At 41.3% G+C, this 18729-nt stretch overlaps 1 protein-coding gene across 3 annotated transcripts; it reads left to right on the plus strand.

Moving 5' to 3' along the window:
- Positions 1–2133: 2133 nt before the first annotated feature.
- LOC116397459 (calcium-activated potassium channel subunit beta-2-like) lies at positions 2134–17192 on the plus strand. Of its 3 annotated transcripts, none has more exons than XM_031872888.1 (5): positions 2134–2195; positions 13345–13440; positions 14628–14795; positions 14969–15194; positions 15290–17192. In XM_031872888.1, the coding sequence occupies exons 1-5, from the start codon at positions 2146–2148 to the stop codon at positions 15572–15574; spliced, it is 825 nt and encodes a 274-aa protein (XP_031728748.1). In that variant the 5' UTR covers positions 2134–2145; the 3' UTR covers positions 15575–17192. The 3 variants fall into 3 exon arrangements, with proteins under 3 accessions (XP_031728748.1, XP_031728749.1, XP_031728750.1); XM_031872889.1 differs by having other exon boundaries at positions 14969–15164; XM_031872890.1 differs by lacking the exon at positions 2134–2195 and adding an exon at positions 4085–4279.
- The last annotated feature ends 1537 nt before the right edge of the window (positions 17193–18729 follow it).

Below are 18729 nucleotides of genomic sequence, written 5' to 3' on the forward strand. Positions count from 1 at the left end.
ACACACACACACACACACACACACACACACACACACACACACACACAGGGTAATCAGGCCCTCTTTGATCATCCTGGTTTGACTCAGTGGTTGCCATGCCAACAAGCGAGAATAAAGCTCTGAGCTGCAGCACTCTGGCTTTCATGACTGATGCAACATTTACCATACCCCCCCCACCACCACCACCACCACCACCTTCACCCACACACCCACTCACTCAGAGAGCAGTTTCTTTAGTTTTTCTCCAACAGTTTGGAGGCTTCAGTATTTAGGTCACCTCTTTGTGTAAGGAGAGAAGGAGGAGGGAAGGAGCATCCCAATGTAATGGTTGTTCATTGGTCAGGACACACACACTTGCAAGCACACACACGTGCAAAGACACACTCGCAAACACACAGAATACAGATCCATAACCAGTGCTGCTCGCCATCCCTCTGTGATTCTTCTTGGTCTCTTTGTCTCTGCTGTTTATTTGCCAAAGGACACTTGAGGGATACTGGGAGGCCGAGTGTCTTGTCCCCCCTCTTTCTTCCTCCCTCTTGTCTCTCTCTATCTCCAATCCCTTCACTTCTTCCTCCCTCCTATCTAGCATGACCTACATTTCCTCCTCATGCATTGCTCCCTTGATTTCTCCCCGTCTTTTCTTCTTTCCCACCTCTGCACACAGTAAAAGCCACATTCACACACACACACACACACACACATGCGCACACACACACACACACGCACACGCACACGCCCATACACACACACACACACACACAGTCCTGCAGCAGGATGGGGCTGGGGTGGAGCCACTAAGTCCATTTAGAGCTGTTAAGGGTGGAGTGCTAAAATAGAATGCCAAGCCCTGAGTGAACCCGGTTTCAAAACACTGCCTGTGTATGCGTGCGTGTGTGTGCATGTATGTCTGTGTGTGTGTGTAAGAAAGAGAGTAGGGAAGGTTAGGGACATAGTGCCTCCTATGGACAAACAGTAGCCCCTCCGTGATAGCATGTATGACTCCACACTGCCACCTGCTGAGCCTCGTTCAAGACTACAACCACAATCCGTTTTCACATCACAATCAGATCACCTCTCTGCTTCTACCTAGTGGTGACAGCCCAGGATCTGTTGATTTCACACATTTCCTAATAAAGCATGTTTGGATAACTTTTTTTTTCTCTGCACAAACTGAAATCAAATGCAGCTGTTAACTATGGTGCCAATAATTGATGTCATCTGTGTTTATGTGTGCCTATGCAATAAGAAACACACAAACAAATCATTCCCTCTTCATGATTATGGTAGTCTAACAACAACTAGAGAGGTTGAAACTGCTGCATGAATAATTCCCTAACCCTGCTTATAATCACACAGTGACTTTGGCCTGTCAGCCTAACAAGTGTATTTGCATCTTTACTAAAAAAAAAGAGCACTCTCCTTTACAATCATATCTTGCTGTTAATTAATGCACATCTAACACTGCTAGTAACGAGACTCGAGGAATGTTGGCCTTTTGGTTGGTCCGCCACTTTGGTCCAGACTGAAATATCTCAAGTATTAGTAGTATTGGATGTGTGAACGGGTAACCTAAAAACACCAGGTCCAAGCAAGTCAAGGAGAGCCCCAACACACTATGACAAGGCAACAAAACCCTGGACACAATATTTTTGTGGGTAAATCAAACTTTCAAAAGTGGATTTTGAAAATTGAGGTGGAGATGTCTCACTTATCCCCAGTAGAAACTATACCCTGACCCTATAAGTTGACATTATGTCTAGCTCACATTAATTAATTAATGAGAATAACTGAACATTATTATTGCACACTATGCAGTATAAAAAGCCCTTTTGTTATAACAACTTTTATATATAAATATAAAGACTATATAAAGACTTTTTCAATGAACACTGTCAACAACTGCCTACACCAAGTCAAAGTTCAAACTTCGCCACAGTTTGAACTGGATGGAAACATCTGATCGCAGCTGACCTCTCCCACCATCAGGAAAAGCAACAAAGCCTCCCCTTCCTTCCATTCTCTCTTTGTTTGCTTTTTGGATTGCACTTCATCCTGTGGTCTGTGTGTCTGTAGAAGATAGTGTGTGGCACTCTCTCTCTCTCACTCTGAGTCACAGACAATCAGAAACGAACAGAGCAGAGCATGCTACACCAGAGGAGCTTCAGAAAGGCCAGCGCCCATTGCACTACAGGGTGAGCCCACTGCTCTCGTCACCTGTTTTTCTTTCACACTTAAAGAGCAACCTGCAGTTCAATTTCTTTTTTTCTCTCTTTTCTTTCCTGAAAACGATTTCAAGACGTAAGGGCAGAAATTTGGTTGCAAAAGAAGCCGTTTTGAGCAACGCATCCATTCGACATTTCTGAACCTGCAAGTTGCCCTTTAAGAACTGTAACATTCTTTTTGGCCTTTTTGTACATAGCGTGAATGGAAAAGGGAGTAAAGCCGAGTCATTCATTTAATCCCTCCAAAAACTGAAATGTAAAAACAATTAACGTGATAATTATTGAGCTTTAGAGGTGCTGGTAGGTTTTCTTTTTCACCTTTGACAGAGCCGGGAGCTGTTTCTTCCTGCTTCCAGTTGTTGTGCTAAGCTAACTGCCTCCTAGCTCCTGCTTCGTTTTCAACAGACAGATATGTGAGTTGTATCAATCATCTTATCGAAGTCTCAACATGAAAACAAATTAGCATATTTCCCATCATGTCAAACTATTAATTTAAACGTCTTTTGTCTGGAACAGATCACATTTGAGGTTTCTGACAACACTGTGTCCTCAGATGTTGTAATTCAATGCTCAGCTGTGTTTCAGCCTGATGGCGGCAGCGGTGTCCTGTAGGAGCCAGCTAGCTGCCACTAGAGCGAGACTGTATAGCTTAACCAAGGTTTAAGGACAACAAGTGGAGTACATGGAGATTAGGGGATTAAATGCTATTTCTCCCTCAAATCAATTAAAAGGCCATATGTCACCAATGTGAACTTAACAATAAGGACAATGTTGGAAGGTGTAAGTTTTTCTGCCCTGAGGTGAAGCGGGAGAGTGAGAGAGATGTCAGTGAACTACGATCTCTGCACACCTGAGGAGAGAACTAATCAGCACAAGTGAAAACACCTGTGTGGGTAGACAAGAGAGCAACCGTTACAAAATATAACATAAATGCTTCATGTCATTGACAGATTGAAACCACTGCATTCATGGTTATTGAATGTTCCATGTAACTGAAGCTGGGTTTACCTGAAGCCTTTTTTAAGTGAGTGAGATACTGTAGCAGTGTCATATCATATTTTCATCCTTTGAAGATGGCTTTGTTGTGCTTTTCTGCTCTTTTGTCTTTTCGTTTGAGATTGTGTATTCTGATGTATTCTAATGTAAATTAAGTTCACAGAAAGCTAAAAGTGGAATCATATAGGATGTTGCCGTAGTGGTCGACATTTATTTTTCTTAAATGTGATCTTTTCTGACAATGTTTTCTCAAATCAAAGCTGCACTGATTCATATTTATATGGGGCCACTTGACATAAACACAGAAAAATGATCACTCAACCCTGCGGTTCCCTTCAGCTTTTCAAAGCAGTTTAGCGTATTTTAGCTCATTGTTTTTACAACTTGCATCTTAACGATTTTACTTTCATGGCTCTCATCAATTTTGTTTCCAGCAGCAGGCAGCTGTTTTCAGTATGAATGCTCACTGTACACTTCATGCCAAACACCAAACAGCAGACACCGTTAACGACATGCTGGTGAACATAGTTGGAGCATTTAGCATATAAGCTCCCTCAGGAGAGGGTTGAGACCAAAAATAGAGCTAAAATGACATTCAACATGGCCCCAAGACATGTATTCCCTCCAACAATTGCCACTCATTTTCATCTAGCCAGGCTTAATTATTAGTGCTTCAATGAGAAAAATTCTATAATGCAGCTTTCAAGTACTTTATCATGTGTTTTCTTTGTTATTTTGTCCATCCCCTAAATTGTTGATTTTTACTCCAAAGTCTCATCTCTTCCCTTTCACTCTCCCATTTTCCCTCCCACACCAAACCCTGTCTCCCCCCTAAATCCCACAGACTATCATCATCACACACTCATTATTAGAGTGAGCAGTGAGGGGCAGTGTCGTTAATGTCCCTCAGTCTGCAGTATGGGAGGCATGCTGAGGGCTGCTCTGTCCCTGGTAGACAGTAGATCGCATGCTGGCTCAGTTTAGAGGACGTTAGGATTAAGCCACAAAATGAAAACACCTGCAGCCAGGAAACTTTTTCACTTCAGCAGCATTTGAAGGTAAGCTTTGACAGTTTGGACAAAATGAAGAAAGGCGGGAAAATCTTTCAGAGGAGCAAAGTCCTCCAGTGGCATTTTGGTGTTCAAGAAGGTGTTTGATTACCTTGCCTAAAGGTTTGGGCGGTTCAGGATTAGTTAACATGAGTAGATAAGACAAGTTCCGTAAATTTTGTTTTGTAATGGCTGCCTTTGTCGATGAAAACAAAATCAATGCGATGTGTCATATGCTTCTTGTAATTTCTGACATCTGACCTTTGCCTCCATTATGGTGGTTTAAATGCTTGTTGCCACAATGTTCCTGCACAGACCAAACTCTCAGCCAAGTCGAGCTATGAGATATAGATCATGACTATAGCAGTGACGATTTGCTTTGTAAAGATATAGAGTCGAGTCTACCTGAGCAGAGAGTGAAGTCACTCTCCCTCTGTGTGTGTGTGTGTTCTGTAATTCGAGCTTCCGTTTGCTGTGGTAGCCAGGCACACGTGCATGTGAGTGCATGTGAGTCCCTCCCTTTGAAAGTGTTGCCCTCCCCACGTTTCAAGAGACTAATAATGTGCAGAGAGTGATGGCAGAAAGCTGTTCAAAGCGTTCAGCCGAGGGCCACCTTCCAGATTTTCCACCACGTTTATCTCAGGGCCCGCTTCATCCATGTGTCACAGTAACTTTTGGAGACAAACATAGGATTTGTTTTTATTTGTGTATTAAAAGATAATTTAGAAAGTCAAGAAAGTCGCAATTTTTCATAGATTTGTTGTGGTGTCATTTAGTTTAGTGTGAAACAGCTCAGTGAACCACATCTCTTGTCTCGCACCATCTAAGTCATCAACACGCCCGTTACCTTGGCTTGAGATAGCTATGTCCATGCACAAATATAGCATTATCCTACGTGACGTGTTTTTATAAAACAACTCTTTTTTGTATAATTATCAGACATCAGCTCTACGGAGCGTTTACCATCTTTCGGTTCATTGTTTTAGTTTTATGGCCCGTAACTCTACTGTATTGGTTTACTCTCACAATTCTTACTAGCATCGTTTTTGGTCGCAGCTGTTTTCAGCAAAAAGCTCTAAAAATCCACTCCACTCTTTTCATCGCTATTTCCACTGTGTCTGGCTTTCAATAGCCGCAATATGTGTGTGTGTGCATGTGTATGTGCCTGTGTGTGCGTTAAGGTGCACCGTAGCTACCCATTGGATGGAAAGCAGAATGGAGAAAGCAACTTAAAGGTAATCTTTTTTTAACAGAATTATGATGTAATATCGCAAATTACAGGGAAAATTGCATTTTATATCTACAATACTGACGAACAATGTGAACTGCAAAGATCTATTTCGAACATTCTACTTTTCAGTTTGATATTTTAAGAAGTAAACGAAAACAGAAGGAAAATAAATAAAAGATAAACACCTTTCTTTAAGATTTGTCAATCCCAAAATAGCTGTTACAGTCTCAAAATAGTTTCTCCAAATTTGAATTCAGTTAGCGCCCAAGCTACTGTAAACTGTAGCTGATAATTTAATTGCATGTACTAAAATGACTTCCCAGCAGTCTGGATCATTCCATTAACGGTACCTCACTGTGGGGAGCCATGAAGTCTGGTCTGAACGATTAACAGCAGCTGTCTCTACCTCTCTGCCATTAGCACTCATTCTAACACTCATATCAAAACATGTATCAGACAAGCCAACGCTAATCCCATCTACAGTATATCCTACTGTCTTTTCAACTCTCTGCCTGTGCTCCCCTGTTTCAGTCTCATTCCTTTTTACAAACAAAGTTTGGTAATTTATCATTGCGCTTTTGCTTTACAAAAAGATACCTGTGCTGGTAAAACAATTGTATGCAATAGCATCAGTTCTATCAGAACTGGAGAGTGTTTCTTTATCGACAGAAGAGCAAAGAACGGCACTGAAGGCTTTTCTCAATGGAAAGGATGTTTTTGCTCTTCTCACGACTGGTTCAGCAAGATTGACAGATGGTTCATCTAATCAGCTGCCATGTATATTTCTGAAAGCGCTGATCTTTTCAAAAGAGTTTCCAATGATGGCTTCTCGGATGGTTGTGTGTAACAAAATACTAAGGCCAAATGTAAAAAATAAGTTGTGCCTTTTTTTTGTCGCCTCTTTACTCTACTTTTCTTCCCGCTTCAAAAACATAGTCTCTCTCTCTCAGGTCTAAAAATCAAGCTGTTCCACTGAGCTCTCCCCTTAGAGGCCTGGACAACTCTCATTGTCGTAATGGTAAAATGGACTTGCACTTGCATAGAGACTTTCTAGTCTTCCAGCCACTCAAAGCGATTTTACATTATGTTATTCACACCCATTAATACACTGATGGCAGGGGCGACCATGCAAGGTGCCACCTGTCCATCAGGACTATCTAAGCATCCACAACCATTCACACCGATGGCACAGCCTTGGGGAGCAATATGGGGTTAAGTGTCTTGCCGAAGGACACAACAACACGGACTGGAGGAGCCGGGGATCGAACCGCCGATCTTCTGATTGAGCCACAGTCGCCTGTCGTGTTGATATGCAGCGTTTCTCTGTTGCATTTTTTATCAGGATTTTGTTTTGGATTTTTCATAGTTTCTGTATTTGCAGCGTGTTTGCTGTCGACGTCTTTGTTTTGGTTTTCTCCAGCACGCTTTTTCCTTTGCAGCGTGTTTCTATTTGTTTTGGAATTTCATACACGTTTTTGATTCGGCATTGTTTCTAAAGCTGCAGCACATTTCTCCGAATGAAAAAGTTTTGGGCTGTTATCTTCCAGCGTTATATATATATATATTGCAAGTTAATATGACAGCTAAAGCCAACTGGCTGTTTGTGGCAAACAAACCTACTCAGCAAAAAACTGCTGAACCATAAGGTTAGTCTGACAACAGCAGTGGAAACCCAACGCTGAAATCAATGACCGCAGCAATATCCAGCCTGTTTTATCCTACACATTTATCTCCAGGATTGATCTCACATTGAGTTTATTTTACTGCAGCTGCATTTCGTAAGCTGTATTAGAGCTCTTTGATTCTAAACAACAGCTGTGTCAGACTCTCCCTATCTGTTCTGCAATCAGGCAGGTGGCTAAAGACAACTGAACGCTGAAATGCATGCCATCCAGATAACCTTCCAGAAACAGAACCATGACATCACAGCTGTGTGTATGTGTGTATGTGTGTGAGTGTGTGTGTGTCTAACCCTGTCAGAGAGAGCTGCAGCACCTGTGCCGTCACCGTGCCGCCTGACGATCTCGCCTTCCAGAAAAGCCGTGGGGTTCATGTATCAAAGAGTTGGGGACAGTATGTGCGTTTGTGTATGTGGCATAAGATGTATGACCACATCAGAGAACATTCCTCTTGTGGTTTTAACAGCTCAAGACACACTGCCCATGACCTTTTTAACAATTGTAAGAAAAGTGAATGAATAGCTCTTTGCATGCGTGTCCAACATGACTGCACTCCTGTCAAAGTGAAATGATCCCTTTTCTTCCGCTTCCTTTTTACATTCTTGCACAACCATCACCTATTTATACCTCTGTTTGAATCCAGTATGACGTAGCATTGGAACAATAATGTGCTACTAGACATTGCAAACATCACTGCCATATATATGCATAGAGACAAAGCTATTGTTTCAGATACCTAACATCCATTGGAGGGTCAAAGGCAGTGTGTCTCAAACTGCTGTGGTGCCAGACATTTAAATATGGAAAACACTATCTTTGGCCACAAGCATACATAAGAGGACGCGTGGGCAACTGTTAGCAAGCAGCTGTCTACATGAATGTCCTGATGACACGCAGCAACATTATCAACCCAATACGAAAACAAAAGTTGCATTTCTGCCAATTGATGAATAGAACTCCAGCTTTACATTTCGTTTGGTCTCCACTACCCTACTATCACGAATTACATCCATATTGGACGATTCTGCATGTCGCTTTACATGCCTTCATGTTACCAAGAGGAAAGGTGTGGCGGTCCAGATGGGGCATGGACATGACAGGACTTTGGTAGGGATGACCCCACAATCAATTATTGTTTTCTTATTTAAAACCCTAACCACAATCTTTCTCAAACATTTAGTTGCCTCAACTAAACCATACTTTACTTGCTATAACCCCAATCTTTACCAAACCTTAAAGGAATAGTTTGAACTTTTGAGAGATATGCTTCTTCACTTTTTAAAGAACGAGTTAGAAGAGAAAATTATTATCATTATCACTGTCCTAATATGAAGACAGAGTAAGCAATTGATTAGCTTAGCATAACGACTTGAAGCAGGATGAAACAGATATACTGGCTATGGTCCCAGGGTCAAAAAACAACTACAACAACAAAAAACACACAAGCCACATCCACACAGTCAAGCCACCCCCTACATCCACACTGACAGATGCTGATGACGCTGACCTAAACTCTGTGACATTGCTGTTATAGAGACCTGGCACTTCAGACAGAAGAGTCAAAAACAAAACCATGAGGCTTCTTTCACCTCAGCCACAAAGGCTTGTGGGTTATTATTTGTAGAACGGCTCCAGGAGATGGATCATTATTGACCGGTTCCTGTTTTCTTCTCAGTTCTCATCAGCTTGCTTCCTGCTAAATGCTGTAGGACCCATTAGCATATTTTGTCATGAGTTACTTCGGTTCGGAACATTTTGTGAAACACTTTTTTTTCTTTTTAAGTGCTGAAGTTAGCTTTGTATCTTTTTTTTTCTTGTCCTCTGAACTACGACGTAAAGCTTCAGTTTGTGACATTGGAAGTAAAAAGAAAGTCATTAAGGTGAAGACTACTGAGCTGGCAGAACTAAGTGCATTAAATGAAAGCTATGCTTTGGAGTAGAGGTAAAGATGAGGCCATGGGGGGAGGTGTTGTAAAGAGGGAGGTGCCATGTTAGGGGACAACGGCTACAACAGTTTGACCATTGACTTTTGTCCGAACATCACCATCAGAAATCAGGTGAGCTCCAATTCATCATCATCACCCTCTCATTTTACATATATACCAATAGGACTAGAAATGTAAGCTAAAGTAAGTGGATTTGTTAAATAGGATGTTGTGGATGTCGTGTTGTTGTGTTGAGTCAGCTCACATTAATCTATTGAGTTTTTGTGATTTGGTTTGAATCTACTTGCTGTCTTGCTTTACTGCAGTTTTGTTCACACAAAAAACTGAGCATTTCTTCCTCTCTGCAGAACAGTACATACAACATACATACATGTTTGTTAGTGTTCAGTTCAGTATAATCGAATTGTGTTGTTACTCATTATTCCATACTGCTCTAAGGTCAGAGGCGCCAAAATATATACCAACATCCGAGCAGGGCTGAGCAATTTATGGAAAATATTAGGTTGTGATTTTTCTGACCAGCGCAATTGCAATTTAAATTTTGATAATTTTCTGCAAGACCCGTGTTGTCATCTACATAATATGAAACAAGATATGATTATACCAAGCATAATTACACTAGTATCTTATTTCTGAGAAAAATGGGTTGTAGACTCAGAAGACTAAAAAAATGCACTACTTTGATATAAAAGCAATTCATTTTGATAGCTTTTAGTGGCCTGAAAAGGTATTCCGAATAGTACAAAAATTAAAGAAAATATTCAAATAATTTGTTTTGGGGGGGGGGGCTTCAACCCCCAGCTTGGTTTATGAGAGAGTTTGGATTTCAATCTTAGATTTTGATCCTTCACCAGCTGCGTTGACATTTCCCACCACTGACCATCTTATCACCCGTGTAGATTTCAATAAACTCAGGCTGTCACTAAGCTGCTGCTAAGAGCTCCGTCTGAAACACTGTTTGCACCAACCAACCAGACGGCATACACACACAGGATAAGCAAATATTGACTCAGGCACCCGTCAGGTGGTCCGCCATTCATGGCCCTATTACTGTTTTTATAGACCAAGCATGTCTGTGTGTGTGTGTGTAGGTGTAGGTGTGTGTGCGTGTCTCTGTGTGTGTGTGTGTGTGTGTGTAGTGGAGCATGCCTCAGTCAATATTTAGTCCTGTCATGTCGACCGCTCCAGGTACCAACAGCTTCCTGTTTTGATCTTCTGTTTGTTCTCCTTCATGTTGAACTCTCCACCTGAGTGATTTACAGACTGTCTGTAAGAAATCCTATTTATTACATTTTGTCTAAATACGTTTGATGGCGGTGTTTTGCTCCTCAGCGAGCTGCTAATTTATTGAAAAGTCTGTTTGTCAAAAGAGGATCACCATGTTGTGAAGCAGTGGCTTCACGACATGCATCCAATTTTTTTGAACATCAATAGTTTTTTCTTCAACGGTGATCAATAAATAATGTGACAGATTTTGTAGTTGGCTTTGGAGTGTTTGATGATGGCACACATGTGCTCTAGACTGGCACAAAATAACTAAACAACAATAAGAAGAAGAAGAATAAATAAGCTTATACGGTTGGCTCAATGTAAGATCTCACCTCACGGTTTGTGTTTACCAGGCAGATACATTTACATTTAAAGTTAATTACTTTTTTACTTAAAAACAAACAAACATTTAAGCTTGTAATACAATGCAATGTAAAAGATTAAACCAGTTCCAACCTTTTTGGCTCCTGGGGCCCTTGTCACATGTCAAATGTCTATGAGTTGTTAGCAGTTCCACCAACAAGTCATTCGCCCTCTAAACTTATTAGTTAGTAGCAATTAAATAACAGTTTGAGGCCTAAAGAGGAAAATGATTCAATTCAAAAAGCAAAGATTTGATAATATATGTTCTATTTATCATCTCATAACCCCTCAGGTTTATCTTGAGGGCCCTTTGGAGGGCTGGGACTGAAATTCAGCCGGGAATGTGACACGAAAAGGCCTTTTGTAGAAGATTTCAACAAAAACGAATATCAGTCCAATCGTGTCCCGCTTCAATATTCAAAGTATGAGATTGTCCCTGTCTGACGGGCAGCGTTATGCTCTGTGGTGTCTGCAACTGTGAGGGCCAGGGTGGTCCATGCCACGGCCGAGGACAACTACTTCTGCAATTGAAAACTAAAATGGTTATGACCACCGGTCGATTTAGCCTGGGATGAATACACCGTTCAAGAGTCTCCTCGATCTTCCTGATGGCCAGTCCACTGTAGCTTGAAGTGCATTCAGCTGATAATACCTCTGTACTTTTACTTCTTTTTTTTTAATGCAGGACATTTACTAGTAATGGAGTACTTTTTTCTTAACTTTTGCAAGTCCAGTACTTCAAATAAAACTACTTTTTAATCTATATTTATGTTAATGTTTTTTTAATTGGTGCTGAAGAATGCAAGAGAGAGATAAAATGCACATTCCTGTTTATCTTGATATCCCTATGAACCACTGAGAACTGAATGAGAATAAGGACAGCACTTATTAGACACTGTGTGTACCATTCTGAGTTTCACCGACTGATACGATGATCAACAGCACCATCACATGGATGATTTTGACATGTCATGGCAAGGTCGTGGCTTCGGTGACAGTGTTGTTGTCTGACATTTACGACGTCTGCGTTTACGTCAGAGCGTGCTTAACATTCATGCGAGAGGTCTGAAACTGAAAAAGGAATGACAGCCATGTGTTTCACACAGTGTGTTTCACACAGTGTGCCACATGTAGACCTGTGTAGGTATGCAGGCAGTCAACGCACTCAGCAAACATAAATCAAACCAACAAATGCTCTCAGGGGAGACACGTGCACACAAACAATGTCAGCCCCACAGTTGTTTTAGGTTACATGTTTGTCCATACTAACAGGAGCACATGCAGGCAAGCTGATGAGCTGTCAATCTGCATGTGTTGCTCTACAGATATTTCATGTAAAAGACTAAGAATCTGAACATGCATGCAACTTCTGATATTTCACTTTTCTATGATTGATGCCACACACATATCTTGGTATTGAGGGTCAATATCCAGCGGGAGAAGTGAAAGTAGCACCTAAATATTAGCACTAGTCCCCACCAGATGTTCCTCATTTAATGTGGCTGTAGGAAGGAACCTTTTGTAGGAGTTAAAGGTGTGTTGTAGTCGAATCGCACTTTCACAAAGTTGGGAGAGTTGCAATAGACATAGACAAAAATTACTGAAAAGGACGCAGAGATAAACTGAATTTTTAGTCTCTAGTATACGGGTCAAGCACCAACAAACACTGGATCCTACATCCCCCATAATGCAGTTCAACTTCTTTCATTAGACTTCCCCTGTGTGGTTAATGCCCACATCTTTCAAACCCCGTGCTCCCAGTTTGTAAAGCAGGCTTCCTGTTATATAAATCATATATATATTTAGTTTCCAAAACCCAATCGGAGCTAACCCTGATGACATCATTAGGGTTATTTTACATTGAAAACATTACACACAATCACAGCAAAATCAAGTGAATGTATCTGTATACACAACTGGAAAGGAGGTCGGGGATAAGATTAGGCTCTTGCATAGAGAGATATGATTTCTGAAAGGAACACATAAGAAACAGATGAAACACACACACACGCACACACACACACACACCAGAGCTGACACGACTGTAACCCGTGTAACGACTGTAACGACTGTAACCTCAGAGGCAGTGTGGATATTGATGACTGATGAAAGAGACCTGTTAATCCTGGGTTGTAAATAATCGTGAGGCCCGCTGGCCCAGCTCAGTGATGACATGGTTTTACAGCCAGAAGGGGTTGTTTTGTCCTCTTTGATGTTGTCTTGTTGGTACACTCTAGTGAACCTGATATGTGTGATGTACGGCCACTGATATTCTCAGTCGATGTTAACACAAGATCGTTGTGAAGTGGTCCCTGTAAAGCTGTTTTTGAAATCCCTATAACATGATGAAATAAATTGAATCTATTAAAAACACTATGAATACAAAAGTACAGTACAAGAAAGTCATGAATTATCTCCATATTCACTTGAAAGGGAAATAATTCACTTTTTACTCCACTCCCTTAAATGGATATATTTAGTCACTCGTTACTTCTCTTTGAGTATCTCCTGGCCCGTCAGGACAACAGAAGTCAGGTCCCGTAGGTTCTGTAGTTTTTTTTGATTAACGGTCTGTTATATTTGCAGGTGGGTCAGCTCCTCTGGACTACAGTTCCCACATTCCTCAGACAGGATGTTTCTGTGGGCAGGAGGTAAAGCAACAGATGGAAGAAGTGAGAGCAGGTATTTAATACTGTCCAGAAAATCTTCTGAAGAAAATGTACGAGTGCTGAAAATAACAGATTAAAATGTTTGAAAAGTAGTTGACCTAAGATTGGAAGAGTAGATACTGTAATTGAAAGTATTTGGACTGCCATTTGAAGCGTGCTGTTAGAGACGGCAGTAGCTGAACTGTCATTTTAAGAGTAAGAAATGATGAAGCAGTTGAAATGTAAATGACTTGACAGCAATTTCAGTTGAAGTTGAAGCCAGAGTTTAAGTAACTGAAGTGCCAGTTGATGTGCAAGCAGTGGCAACAGTTAAAGGGTAAGAGATGGACTCACTTAAGTGTAGTGACGAAAGCAGATGAAGACAATAATAAAGTGTGAGCACTGAAAACAGTGAAAGTGACACTAAATTCAAGAGCTGAGGCAGGACAGTGTTTAATTAATTTCACACCTTGAGGGAAAAAACACACACGAGAAACACGAGTAATAAAAGTCTTTAATCTAAAATGATCTGATTCAAATGCAGAAAAGTTGATACATTTGGCACATGAATAGAAAATTAAATGATGAGTAAACTATTGATTGAAAGGTGTAACAAAAACAGAAGTAAGCCAGTCTACAAAAATTGGTTTTCAGAATTGACTTTAAAGACGAAAAAAAGGATTTGCTTATCTGATCTCATGATGGATATTCCGAGGCCCAGGAGATATGATCACATCCAGGATCATCTTAGGAACATCGAGCAGGGTTATATATCCGAGGATCTAATGTAGCATACTGGCTCATGAGGAGAAAAAGGTTCTAAAAAGTATAAATGCAGACACGTACCTGCGTTTAAAGATTGTAAAGTCACAGGTCGTCAATGCAGGAATCCCCATCGCTATTGCATTGCGATGCCAAGTGCCTCACATGTTTTAAAACAAAACTTAAGCTGACTTTAATTCAAGCCATGCAGACTGGGGTGATATCACTCCCCCATGAGTCTTTTATATAGTGCTTTAAAATAAATGAATCTAATATTTAAAAAGGGAAAGGCCACAGGTCTCAGCACACAGTTCCCTACTTAGTGGACCCTACAAACGAGTTGGCGGTGTCAGGACTGAACGCCTAGAGATGTGTCCAATGTTGTCTGGAAAAGGAAAAAAATAAAAAAATACATTTCAAACTGTCGAGGTGCATCTTTAAAGTTGACCTCTTTTTCAGATCCGTCAACCAGAAAATCCAATATGACGTCCTGGACAAGAAGAAGACAGTGACCGCTCTGAGGGCAGGGGAGGACAGAGCCATACTGCTGGGCCTCGGCATGGTTGTCTTGTCCATCATGATGTACTTTGTCCTGGGAATCCCCATCCTGCGCTCTTACTCTGACCGGTAATAACAAGTCACAAGCTCAAGTTCGGAAAACATAAACGCACGTTGTTGTTTTTTGTGTGTGACCTCGCTGTAGTTCATGTGTATTTTCTCACTCTTTGACTATCTAACCACCAGAACCGTTGACAGTGTGTTTGCAGCTCACATTGGAAACCATTGCTCTTTCTCTACAGTGTGTGGACGGACGAGACCAGCTGCACCGTCGTGAACTCCACCATCGTGTGTGATGTAAACTGTTCGTACAGCTGTGGAACGGAGTGCCGGAGGAGTTCCCGTTACCCCTGTCTCCAGGTGTTCGTGAGCCTCAACTCCTCAGGGAAGGTGGTGCAACTGTTGCACAACGAGGAGACGCATGACAGCAATCCTGAGGTCTGGACTGCGAAGGGCCAAAACACTTATGTAAACTTAATGACCGCTGAACTACCGCAAGATGTACAAGCTCTATACAAGTAAACAATGTTCATTTTTCTCTTTTTTTTTATTCTTCCCTTCAGTGCTTCTACATCCCAAAGTGCCGTAAGGACTACACGGCCACGCACATTGTGGTTCAGAACATTTCGGAGCATCTCAGGTCTCAGCACAAGGTCCAGTGTTTCGTGGACCCCACGGACAGAACGGACAGCGCCATCCTGACACAGATCTACGGTCAGGTGGCCGTCTTCCACTCCCTGTTCTGGCCAACCTGCACCTTGATTGGAGGAACCATCATCATCGCCATGGTGAAGCTGACCCAGTACCTGTCCATCATGTGCGAGGGAGTAAGCCGCATTAAGAGGTGAAGGGGAAGGAAGGCCATTAGTTCAAAAGGAAGCTCCCCGATATACGGACATGGGGACAACTGAAGCAGCTTCAAAGGGGCCGAGACTGAAGGACACAGAGGGAAAGCCCTGTAGAGACGAGTGGTCGGTCTGTGACAGCTGGAATGTTGGGATTCAAAGACGCGTATCAGAGACAATCTAAAAGCTGCTAGAAAGATGAGCATATATTTTTGAGACCTGCTGCTGGTGGAAGTCAGTCACGCATTTTGAAACTATAATTTCCACTATTCTTGTTGGCCAATCAGTAGTTTTGAAGAATTTGTACAAATGTGACGTAATGTTTTTTAACAATTCTGCGTTATGTAGCTTTTCAACACTGGTTGTTCAAGGAATAGTTCGACATAAAAACACACTTCTGTGCTTTCTTGCCGAGAGATGAGAAGATTGACATCACTCTTGTATTCGTCCATCAAATATGAAGCTGCAGCTGATTGGCTTTGCACAAATACCGGAAGGGTGGAGGTCAAACAACAAACTCTGTGCAAAGGCAACAAAATCTGCCTTAGCAACAACCCTTAAGCTCACTAATTAACACGCTATATCTTGTTTGTTTGACACAGGCTAGCTGTTTATCCCCCTGCTAGTAATCTACAGCATGTGTTAACCTGGGCTAACAGCCTGCTGGCTGTGGCTTCATATTTAGCATAGAGACACACGAGTGGTTTCAATCTTCTCACGTAACTCTCGGTAAGCAAGCGAATGGGCGGTATTTCCCAAAATGTCGAAGTATTTCTTTAAAGTCAGATCTTAAACTGCAACTTCCAGAAAGTGCTCTTCGGGCTATCTGATGTAGGCCTGCCTGTTTACCAACCACTGCTGTGGTGTTAGAAAGTGCGAATACTGAGTGCACAAAGTGCACACAATACCAAAGAGACCAATTTTATGCTTCACTCCACTGTTTGCTCACTTACCACATTCAGTAATGTCTTTGATTCGCTCCTCTCAGGCTAAAGACCAGAGGATAGGTTAGTGGCAGCCGTTCAGATACAGTGTTGTGCATATAGTGCGTCGAGCAGTGCAATTAAGGAAATGGCCTCTGAAAAGGAAAACCACTGAAGCCTATTTTCTACTATATTCATCAGGCTGAACAATGTTTACTCATAGCTTCATCCACTACACCAGTGCTGCCTGTGACTGATTTTAAATGTTCTATCCAAACATGTTTTGTTACACAAATGATGCACTATTAATAAACACCATGTGCCTGTTACCTCTTGATAATGAAGTTTGACACTTTAAATAGCTTCAACTATAACTGTTTCACGATGACTGACATCATTGACACGCCCTGTGTTGACTGGGTGGTAAATATCTAATGGGCCCATTTTTCATCCGACCGCACCTGTACGATCAGTCTAATAACTGATGTGGACCGACTGATCCGATGTTGTGATCAAAGGTGTTACAGAGACAGGACAACCTGCTATGGTTGTTGTTGTTGCCTTGCTCTTAGAAATTAAGTATTATTTGGAGTACAATATATCTGGAGGAACTGTATTAAGCCACATAATATCTGGTTCAATTAATAAAGCATGCAAAAACATACAGTACACTGCCATTTAAAAGTTTGGAATCACTCAGAAAGAAGAAAACTCGTCCTTTTACTCATCAAAAAAGTTGGAAAATGAAAATACATATTGAAGATATTTGCAAGGTTAGAAATGGATTCCAGCTTGGATTAAGATTTTTGTTTGTTAAACTTTGCTTATATTAAGGCTTTTTTTGTAATTTAGATAAAGAAACATCTCATTTCTTCTTTAACTGTGATCATTCCAATATACTTTGGACAGATACGCAAAAATGTATTTATAAATAGGAAGATGTGTACTAATGTACAGATGTATTTGCTGTTGTTCTATATTTTGTCTTATACAGCAATATATTATTCAGCCTCTGATCATTCTTGGTACAATTCTACAACGCTGCTTTACTTGAAGTCTTTGGCGCCCCCCTCTGGCTCACCGAGGCTGTATGCCAATGAGTTTCGAATCAATGAATTCATCCCTACATTTTATTGACCCCAGCCACATCCAACGGTGCAAGATCTGAGATTAGGAGCATTTTGATTGGTTCTCAACAGCTCTCAACATGGCGACAAATACAGCTAACAGTGCTGACGATGCAAACTATGGCGAAAGGGCTGACGGAGCTAACGGTGTCTACCTGGAGGGTAAATGGAGGATGGGCGCTACGCATATAAGAAGGGACCTAAAAGTGCAGCACGGTCACGTTCACCAACATGCACTAAAAGCACATGTGGCCGGCCTGCTTGTAGCAAATAGAAGCTGGGATATCAACACACACAGAGGGAGGGCAACTTCATTCCCTGCTCAGGTAGACATTACTTATTAGTTGTTTGCTAATGTTCAGAACATTAAGCACAGCTCATAAAAGCCCCACGAGTGGCCCAATCTTATTGTACTTGAATCTCAAGAAGTCATTCTGGCTAATTGGACGCAACTAACTAGAATTCAGAGAGTGTCAAGTTGCCTCTGGCTGTCAAACTTCTTATGTCTCAATTTAGTGTAGTATAGTATGTCGAATAAGTCATAAAAAGTAATTGTATAGTCAGTCGAAAAAAAAGTATAATATGTCAAAACAAATCATAAAAGTCCCTGTATAGTTTGTCAAAACAGCAATTGTATAGTATGTGATGAAAAGTCACGGCATCTAGTGGTGAGGTTGTAGATTACATCCAACTGAATACCACTCTACTCACCCCTCTGTTTCCAAGCGTGTCGGAGAACTACGGTGGCCTTCAGGTAAAATAAAAATCTGAACGGCCCTCTCTAGAGCCAGTGTTTGGTTTGTCCGTTCTGGGCTACTGTAGAAAAATGGCTGTGGAACATGGTGCACACCGTGAAGAGGAAGTTTACAAAAACACAATGATTCTTTGTTTCAGGGTATTATACACAAACAAAATATTGATTAATATTATATTACATTGCTGCCAATAAATCCGCCTAAATCCTGCACACTGTCCCTTTAAATTAACATTATGCGATAGCCACTGATCAAAACTGTGTCACAAAGCAGACTGTCAGTTAAGGTCACGTCTGAGTGTGTATATGTGTGTGTGTGTGTGTGTGTGTGTGTGTGTGTGTGTGTGTGTGTGT

The sequence above is a fragment of the Anarrhichthys ocellatus genome, unplaced genomic scaffold (assembly GCF_004355925.1).
Source record: "Anarrhichthys ocellatus isolate YVR2014 unplaced genomic scaffold, GSC_Weel_1.0 scaffold67, whole genome shotgun sequence".
Lineage (NCBI taxonomy): Eukaryota > Metazoa > Chordata > Actinopteri > Perciformes > Anarhichadidae > Anarrhichthys > Anarrhichthys ocellatus.